We start from the raw sequence: 9,118 nt of genomic DNA, 5'->3' as shown, positions 1-9,118 counted from the left end.
TTACATTACTTACTATAGCTCCAGCAGGCGCGCTAAATTTACAGTGCGCCCAGCACAAACTACATTTCTCACTAAACCAAAAAGATCAAACACAAAAAAATCAACAATAAATAGTTTAATTATTATTACAACTCAAACAAATAGTTTATATTCCAATACAACAAATAGTTCAACAATACAACATCAAACATACAACAACAAACTAGTTTTGTCGCCCATTCCATGCCCACCACTCCTCGATTAGATTCTACGGAAGATCATCATGCGTTTCGGCACGTCGAATGGAATTATAGGAGGCAATAAATCGGGCCACCCTCGCAGCCCTCCTCCGCACTCGCACGAGACGTCCCAATAACTCATACTGAGAATAGTCTATATCTTGCCCACACTCATTCCAGATGATCATGTTATGCATGATCACATAAGCGTTCATGATGTACCAAATGATTTTTTGATCCCAAAATCTAGCCGGTTTTCTCACAATAGCAAATTAGGCTTGCAAAATCCTGAAAGCGCTCTCCACATCTTTCCTAGCCGCCACCTGAGCATTGTGGAAATCAAGATTTTTCTTACCTTCCTTTTTTTCAATGGCTTCACAAATGTTTGCCACTTTGGGTAGATGTCATCCGTAAAATAGTAGCCATAGTTATATGTATGGTCATTTGCTACAAACTCCACCGGTGTAGTTTCACCATTTGCAATCTTATACATGAGTGGTGATCGATTAAGGACGTTGATGTCATTCAAAGATCCAGGCATTCAAAAAAAACACATGCCAAATTCAAGTCTCCTAATCGGCCACTGCTTCAAGGATTATAGAGGAACCCTTTTTCTGGCCGTGGAATTGTCCATATCATGCCTTAAGACAGTTTTTTCAACTCCAATGCATGCAATCTATTGAGCCAAGCATACCTGGAAACCTGCGTGCTTTGTTCATCTCCAAAAGCCTTGCAGTGTCTTCAGCATCGGAAGCTCTCTAATATTCCAGACCAAACACTTGCATAATTCTGACTACGAAGTGCTTGACACACATGATGGCTTGACTCTCATCTATGGCCTAGTGATCATCAACTAGACCCGCCGGAATACCGTATGCCAACGTACGCAAAGCGGCTGTCACCTTTTGAAAGGTACTATGCCCGAGTTCTCCGGCGGCATTCCTCCTCTACTGAAAAAACCGATCATGGCTCGCCAGTTTCTCTGCAATGTGTTTGAACAACTCGATGCTCATCCTAAAACAGCGCCTGGAGGTCTGGCGGTTGGTGAAGTCACGCGCGAGTCGTCGTTGCACGAAATAAGCAGCGCGCGATGCCATTTTCCTCCGCGCGCTGAACCCATTATACCGCGCGCGTGATTATTGCGTGGCTACTGGAGCGCCCGTTTCGACTCCGCGTGCACAGAAAAAACAGCTTTTTCCAGCGCACGGCTAAGATAGCGCGCCTGTTGAAGATGCTCTAACAGCTAGCAATGAAGCTATTGATATGGATAACTTGGTCGCTGATTCTTCCGGCTAGTAGCTAGCTGTGCATAATTAATTCTCCTCCCATGTTGGAAGGATGGGCGTAAATCCCTATCCATTTCCGCAGGCATTAGCGCTTGTATGTACCTGGCTTTGGGCCGATCGTCATAGGAGAACACACGACAAAAGACTGATCCCCGTCGTCGGGCGTCGTAGGAGGAGAGATGACAGTTTCAAACGCTGGCAACCTAGCTGGATGTCACGGCTATATATAGGGCAGGTTCCTACGAGGTACCATGCAACTGCACCACCATTACATAGCACAACAAGCAATGGCTTCCGCCATTCCCTCTCTGCTTTTCTGTCTGATTCTTGCTGCTGCTCACCTTGGCAGCTCTTACCACACCAGCTACTCCAATGGTGGAAAGCACTTTGTTGTCCTCTCATCCGATCCGAGGAGTCCGTCGACCTGCTCGCCCGTCCCTTCTGGTGAAGTGTCTTGCATCAATTTAATTCAGAGCCAATACCTCTCATGCTAATGAACTTGTGGTCATTTTTCAGGAGATGGAGGATGGCTGCCGGTAATGCATCGGCTTAGCCCGTGCGCTCCTGCTTCTGGCGCCGGTGCCCGTTCGGGCCAAAGCATGCCCTCGATCGGCGACGCCCTCCGCCTGCGCGCCCTCTTCGGCGATTCAGGCGACTATAAAAAGTCCGGGGTGACGATCCCCTCGACCGGAACCCCACTCCAGTCTCTTCCGGGCGCATCAGAGTACCACGTCACCGTCGGCTACGGCACCCCGGTGCAGAGACTCACCGTGGGATTCGACACGGCCACCGTGGGAGCCACGCTCCTCCGGTGCGAGCCATGCACCGGGGGGCGGTGCGGCAAGAAGCACCTCTTCGACCCGTCCCGGTCGTCTTCCCTCGCCCAGATCCCGTGTGGCTCGAGAAACTGCCCGCTGAGCGACTGCTCCGGACCCAGCTGCACGGCAACCCTGACAAAGAAGGGCGCCGTCGTGCTCAACGCCACCTTCGTCACCGACACACTCACGGTCTCGCGGTCGGTCGCCGTGGACGACTTCAGGTTCGTCTGCGTGGAGATGCGCGGCGCCAGCACGGAGGGCCGCTCGTCGGGAGTCCTCGACCTCAGCCGGGACCCCCACTCGCTGGCGTCGCGGGTCGTTCTGTCGCCGGACACGGTCGCCTTCTCCTACTGCCTGCCCTCGGCCTTCCCCTACTCGGCGGGCTTCCTCTCTTTCGGCGCCAAGCGCCCGAACATAGTGAGCTACGCCACCCTAAAGAGCAAAGCCTCCCACCCGAACCTGTACTTCCTCCGGCTCGTCGGCGTGAGCGTCGCCGGGCAGGACATCCCGGTTCCGCCTCCGGCACTCGCCGGCGACGCGCTGATGGAGCTGCACACGACGTTCACCTACCTGCAGCCGGAGGTCTACGCGGCCCTCCGCGATCAGTTCAGGGGGTGGATGGGGCAGTACCCTGTGGCGCCGCCGTACGGCGAGCTCGACACGTGCTACAATTTCACCGGCCAGAGCAGCGTCGGGGTGCCGGCGGTCAAGCTCACCTTCGAGGGCGGTGCGGGCCTGGAGCCCGGCGTCCAGCAGACGATGTACTTCAAGGACCGCGGTAACATCTTCTCCGTGGGGTGCCTCGCGTACGCGCCGGTGCCGGCGCACGCACGGGACATCACGGTTATCGGCTCCTTGGCTCAGGCGACGACGGAGGTGGTTTACGACCTGCGAGGAGGCAAGGTCGGGTTCGTCCCCAAGAGTTGCTTATAACTGATCATCATGGGTGCATTACACACGCATCGCATGTTGGTATCTTAAACGTTTGCGAATGTGGGTAATAAAGGGTCAGTTCTTCGTGGCTTAAGATTGTCCAGCGGCCATGTTATTCGGTTTATGTCGTCCGGGCTTATTATCAAGTGAAAAGTCCATAATAATATGGACTATAATTTTTTACCTTTTCGGTTTGTGTTTTTTTTCGTCCTTGGCCGAAATGGCCGAATTTCGGGAATTTCAAAAAATTCGGCAAAATCTCGGACGAAATTGCAAAATCAAAATTTGAAAAATTGGCCAAAATTTAACCGAAATTTGGCCGAAATTCGGCCGAAATTTGAACAAAACTTTAAATAAAATAGAGCAAAACATATCAGCACAACAACCATCAGGAGAGATCTTATAAACTTTAGCAAATAAGCTCTAGGGATTAAGAAAATTGAATCTGCCCAACATAACAGGCACACGTTAGCTATAATGTTGCCTCCAACATAACAGTTAACAATCCAACATAACAGACACACATTAGTTATAAAATTGCCTCCAACATAACCCTTAACAGTCCAACATAACAGGCACACATTAGTTATAAAGTTGCCTCTGACATAAACCCTTAACCGTCCAGCATCAGTTCAACCATCACAGCATAATTCAAAGTTTAAATAGTCCAGTACAGCCAAAAGACTTTAAAGCATTAAACATAGAAACATCTCCAAAAGACAACCATCAGCTTATTTGAAGCATCAGCTCCAAGCTTCCCAACATCCAAAAGCTTCTTGATATCCTTTGCTCACGTGCCATTTCTGGTTTGGAGAAAACAGAGGAAGGGTCATGATACAGAGTGCATACATCTAAGTAACTAGCAGTTCCAAGTAGCAACTAAAATACCGTGTTAAGTAGCAATTAGAACAACACTACTAAGTGATTGGTAGCAACTAGAACATCACTGGTATGTGATAAGTAGCAATTATAGCAACAATACAAGAAGATAAGTATCAATTACAGCAACACTACTAGGTGAGCAATTAGAACAGCAGTACTAATCATACACAGTGAGCATAAACATTAGAGCACGAGAACAATTAAAGATCAACCTACTTAAAGAAAGCAATATACATCAAGCTATTTAAAGATCAGCCGCTTTGAACATATACATCAAGCTAGATTTTTCTAAGTAACAAACCTGAATCAGAAACACCAAAAAGAAGAGACTTACCAAATTTACGAGTAGAGGCTGTTGACGTTCTTGGTCTTCTTCCTAATAAGTCGTCCAGATCTAGTCTCCAAATGGCCAGTGCTTGTTGGTGCCTCCTTTTGAACTTGTACTTGTGTCTCTTCTTCAAGTTGCATTTGTGTCTCTAGCTGATCTTGTTCACCATCCTCATCATCCTCACTCACCCCATCATCATCCTCGATGTCATTATCAACATATTCATTCTCTTCTTCATCATCCTCACTCTCAGTTTCAAGAAACTCATTCTCATCATCATCATTCCTCTTTCTTTTCTTGTTATTACCCTTTGAACCAACATAAGACGCCTTCCTGCTTGAGTTGAGGCGCCTTATTTGCTCAAAAACAGCACTAGCTGCATCAGCTCCATCCACAATCGGATCCTCTACATCCTCATTCAGCCACTCCATTATTGGGTTTGTTTCATCAAACATTGTGGTATCCATTAGCAATGCACTTGGATCAATTTCTTTATCTATATCTCTCTCTTTCTCTTGATCTTCTTCAGCACGTATCTTCAAGGTTTGAATAGTAAACAAGTAAATTATATGACATGCAAGGACAACACAAAGTAGAAAGTAAAAGTGATGGTTTATACCTTTAAGTTGTAGCGTACAGAAACTAGCTTGTGGAGCTTGTCATATAGAAGACGACTTCTTTGCTTTGTGTGCACCAAAGCAAAAGCGCTCCAATTTCTCTCACACCCACTAGAGGAGACACATTGTGAGCAAATTCTCATTGCACATTTCTGCAATGCAGGAACATCCCCTCCAAACTGAAACCACCATTGGGCTGCAAGATAACACCAATGAAATTTTCAGGAATGCAAACCAAAAGGAAATGGAAATTCTAGAACTAAAACACCATAACTTACTTGGCCCCATTCTCGCCACAGCTTCTTCTGCCAATCTGGTCCCAAACCTCCCTTGGCACTCCCTGAACTTGCTCACTTCATCAATGGCTGAAAGAGCACTCACTGGGTCTAATATCTTCGCTATCGCATCTGTTAGTGAAGTGGCATAATCTGTGTGGTTGCAAAGGTTCAGCTTGTAATGTGTATATGGGTCAAGGACAGCAGCTGAAAAACAATAGAGCCACATGAGTTAAAGAACAGAAAAAAGAAAACATAAATTGCGAAGGCCGAATCATTTATCACTACCTGCAACCATAAATGTATCTTCTTCCATTGCATCTATCCTCTTGCCCACCTTGCGCATGAACGAAAGGTACAACCTTGATGTAGGGCCAAGATGGGCTTCCATCCTTTGTATAGCAAGCATCATGCTTTTTTTGAAGCCAGAAAGTGTGCATTGTTTTTGTGTATCAGCATACCTCATGGCCGTATAAAGTGGCCTCAATGAACTCAATACCCACTCTAGTGCGTTCCACCAAACATTACTAGACAAACACTCTTCAGCAAACACATACCCAGGCTCATACCTCCACTGACACTCCTTCCAATCCTTTGGCACTCTTGACTATCACATCAACCTCAGGAAATTTTGCTATATCTTTTAGCATAAGATTGACGGTATGGGCCGCACACGGTTGCCAAACAATATGAGAGTATTTTGGTTCTTCTATAAGGGTTTTGCAAGCTTTCTTATAATTGGATCCATTATCGGTTACTATTTGAACTATATGCTCATGCCCTATCTCTTCGACAACCTTTTCAATCTCTCTATAGATAAAGTCTGCAAAATTACATAAAATGCATATATACCTAATGAGAACAAGCCATTAAGAACATAAAACAACTATAGGACAGATCCAAGTATTCAAGAACAATATTGTAATAACATACGTAAAATGCATATATACCTAATGAGAACGAGGCATTGAGAACATAAAACAACTATAGGACAGATCCAAGTATTCAAGAACAATATTGTAATAACATATGTACATACCTAATTAGAACAAAGCAAATATTTTAAGAACATAAGACAATTGTAGGACAGATCCAATTCTCCTTTCAATTCTGCGAGAGACATTCTGGTCACGCAATGCTTCTCTAATATTCATCTGAATTTCTTCTTCATCATCATCTGGTACGTTAACCACCCCTCCTTTTTTATACAACCCTTCCATAATATTTCTTTCAATTCTCAGCCTGCTATTTTGTTTGTCTCTTTTCTTCCTCCTTGATTCATCCCGGCACTCTCTCATTGCATCTCTCACATTTCTTGGCACATTGGGACAGCTCCTCACATTACCTACAATACCACCAAGGTGCTCCGCGACACGGGTTGCACCTCCACCTTTGTGCTTTAGGCTGCAGTACGTGCAATCAAAACCCCCATAATACGGCCATGCATGGTTCCAAGGATCATATAAGTTATTGTCTTTAAGTCCTGCATTGCAAGGTTACAAACATCAGTTTAATTGAACCTAGCAAATAAAGATCATGGTTCCAATAGCATCGTGTGACCAAGCAAAGCATAGTAATACCTTTCCAAGGTCTTTGGGAACCACTTCCATTTGCATCCTGGTCGCCGCTGCCACTCCTATTTGCAGTTCCATTACCTGAAAATCACATGACAAAAGAACGACGGTCAGTTATAAAGAGTAGACAGCTAAGAAAGCAAACCTTTCTTACTAGGGTGTCCTGATATGAATGAGGAACAAAAACAGATACTAAGGAATAAATAATTTATATACAAGCTGATGCTCTAGTACCGCTGGACATTGAAATTAATCAGTGGTCAACAACTACTTAGTTAAATACACAAACACAACTGAAGTTTATATTGGACGCGTTGTAGATCTAAATAAATGATCGATTCAAACATGGGATGCTTCTGCAAATATACAAGCCAGTGGTTGGATGTGATAATAAAAGCTTTAATTTTGTGCACAAGCCACTGGTTGTAACCACTTTTCTATTACCAGATCGTGGGTAACCTTTCTGACTACCAAATGCATGTACGTTTCAGATTATATACCAAGTCAAAACATTGTCAGAATCCTTGGTGACTACAAGATGCATGTGTATTTCAGATTAATGATGCCACTACTCTGTTCAAATCATCAAGAGTGAGTTTTTCTTACCCCTGTATGATATTGCAGCCTCTCATTCATCTAAAGAAGCACAAGTACTGAAACTGCATCTACGTACTGAAACTGAAACTGCATCTACGTACTTGATTGAGATGTATACGCATCAAGAAAGCTTGTACCTTCCCAAACAAGAGGACGCCCTCCATGCTGCTGTCGCTGCCCCGTGCTACTGCCTCCATGGTTGGCTCGTGCACCATCAGCTTCGTTACCGCAGCCGCCGAGCGCCATGCCATTGTCTTGGAGCAGCGAATGGCACGAACTGGATGGGGTGGAGGCGAGGAGATGTGGAGGAAGGCGGGAGGCTAGTGAGCGCGTTGGCCGGACGCCGGAGAAGCTACGCTGGCGAGGATGTGTTCTGTGCGCAGCGGCGGCGCCGCCCACAGGAGGAGCGAGAGGAAAAACAGCGATTCTAGGGTTGGGACATTTGCGTTCGTGCTTTTATATGAGCAGAAGCGTAACATGAAGGCCCTAGAAGCTGGGCCGGGCAAATAAATTCAAACTGGGCCAAATAATTCGGACGAAAGGCCCATATACCGGGCCCAGGCGAGATGGCCGAAATTCGGCCGAAATTTAGTTTTTTCGGCCGAAAATCAAAACGCTGGCCGAGCTCCGCTCCTGCTGTTCTTCTCCAACTCAAACCTCCCGTTCTACACCAAGCCCTGCCCGAGCTCCATGTCCAATCCCCTTTGCTGCCGTTTTTCCCTGCCTCGCTCAGCCGTTGCAGCCTCGTCCTGCTGCTGCTGCCTCGCTCGCCACCGCTGTCCCACAAGCTGCTTTGTGCGGCAGGCTCCTCTCGAAGACCACCTCGCTGACCTTTTTATTTATGAAACTCCATGGAGCAGCGGCGCTCCGCGTGATGGCCAGTTTTTTTAAGAAACGAACATTCCGGATCGACTAAATTAGGGACTGCGTGTTCAATAAGGAAAAAACATAAGTACTTTTTCGTAAAAAGTCCACGACGGTGAACCAATGCGTGCTTTATTAGTAGGTAAAGATAAATGGGCTATTGCTTCTGGCGGTATGTCACCGAAATTGCCCCCAATTTACAAAATATTGCGCACTAATGCAACCTATAAGTGATTAAAAAAAAGTTTCACACAGAGGAATCTCCGCTTGGGACGGTCCATGCACTAGAAACCTTCTATACAGCTCTCTGCACGCTGGGATAAGACACTACGCGCCTCCCACCGCGCCTGTTTGGGCCGGCCTATGTCTAGGCAGAAGGTTTTTTAAATTTCGTTATATCTTTTTTGTTTTCCTTTTTTTTCTTTGTTTTTTCTACTTTAAATAATTTGAGACTTCAAAAAAGTTCCAAAAATTTTAAAAAGAAATTTCGAAATATTTTTTCGTAATTCATAAATGTTTTTGGATTTCTAAAATGTTCGCATATTCACATAATAATCGTAATTTTTAAAACAAATGTTTGGGAAATAAAAAAGTGTTCATGATTTTATAAAAAAAATTGTGTATTAAAAATGTTCAAGAATTGAAAAATATACTAAAAATTAAAAAACTGTTGACTTACAAATAGTTTATTGATACATAAAATGTTTGCTGATTAAAAAATGACCA

At 45.2% G+C, this 9,118-nt stretch overlaps 2 protein-coding genes across 2 annotated transcripts; one reads left to right on the top strand and one right to left on the bottom strand.

The window, feature by feature from the left end:
* The first annotated feature begins 1,791 nt into the window (after positions 1–1,791).
* LOC119338493 (aspartyl protease family protein At5g10770-like) lies at positions 1,792–3,255 on the top strand. Its single transcript, XM_037610820.1, has 3 exons — positions 1,792–1,948; positions 2,024–2,259; positions 2,392–3,255. Exons 1-3 carry the CDS (start codon positions 1,792–1,794, stop codon positions 3,253–3,255), a joined length of 1,257 nt encoding a protein of 418 aa, XP_037466717.1.
* Positions 3,256–3,723: 468 nt separating this feature from the next.
* Positions 3,724–8,042, bottom strand: LOC119337421. The gene is made up of 8 exons (XM_037609548.1): positions 7,666–8,042; positions 6,938–7,012; positions 6,397–6,840; positions 5,646–6,180; positions 5,361–5,564; positions 5,085–5,278; positions 4,472–5,001; positions 3,724–4,058 (listed from the first exon to the last, which is right to left on the bottom strand). Exons 4-7 carry the CDS (start codon positions 5,821–5,823, stop codon positions 4,477–4,479), a joined length of 1,101 nt encoding a protein of 366 aa, XP_037465445.1. The 5' UTR covers positions 5,824–6,180; positions 6,397–6,840; positions 6,938–7,012; positions 7,666–8,042; the 3' UTR covers positions 3,724–4,058; positions 4,472–4,476.
* Between the last annotated feature and the right edge of the window lie 1,076 nt (positions 8,043–9,118).

The sequence above is a fragment of the Triticum dicoccoides genome, chromosome 7B (genome assembly GCF_002162155.2).
Source record: "Triticum dicoccoides isolate Atlit2015 ecotype Zavitan chromosome 7B, WEW_v2.0, whole genome shotgun sequence".
In the NCBI taxonomy this organism is placed as follows: Eukaryota; Viridiplantae; Streptophyta; class Magnoliopsida; order Poales; family Poaceae; genus Triticum; species Triticum dicoccoides.
The sequence above is the reverse complement of the archived record's forward strand: the minus strand, read 5'-3'. Positions and strand labels throughout refer to the sequence as shown.

Excerpts from the sequence above, each read along its gene's own strand:
- LOC119337421 (XM_037609548.1), bottom strand. The coding sequence starts at position 5,823 with ATGAGGTATGCTGATACACAAAAACAATGCACACTTTCTGGCTTCAAA. Across the intron at positions 5,565-5,645 it reads AGATACATTTATGGTTGCAG|CTGCTGTCCTTGACCCATAT; the intron begins GTAGTGATAAAT and ends ATTGTTTTTCAG. Across the intron at positions 5,002-5,084 it reads CTGTACGCTACAACTTAAAG|ATACGTGCTGAAGAAGATCA; the intron begins GTATAAACCATC and ends CAAACCTTGAAG.
- LOC119338493 (XM_037610820.1), top strand. The coding sequence starts at position 1,792 with ATGGCTTCCGCCATTCCCTCTCTGCTTTTCTGTCTGATTCTTGCTGCT. Across the intron at positions 1,949-2,023 it reads CTGCTCGCCCGTCCCTTCTG|ATGGAGGATGGCTGCCGGTA; the intron begins GTGAAGTGTCTT and ends ATTTTTCAGGAG. Across the intron at positions 2,260-2,391 it reads CCGTCGGCTACGGCACCCCG|ATCCCGTGTGGCTCGAGAAA; the intron begins GTGCAGAGACTC and ends TCCCTCGCCCAG.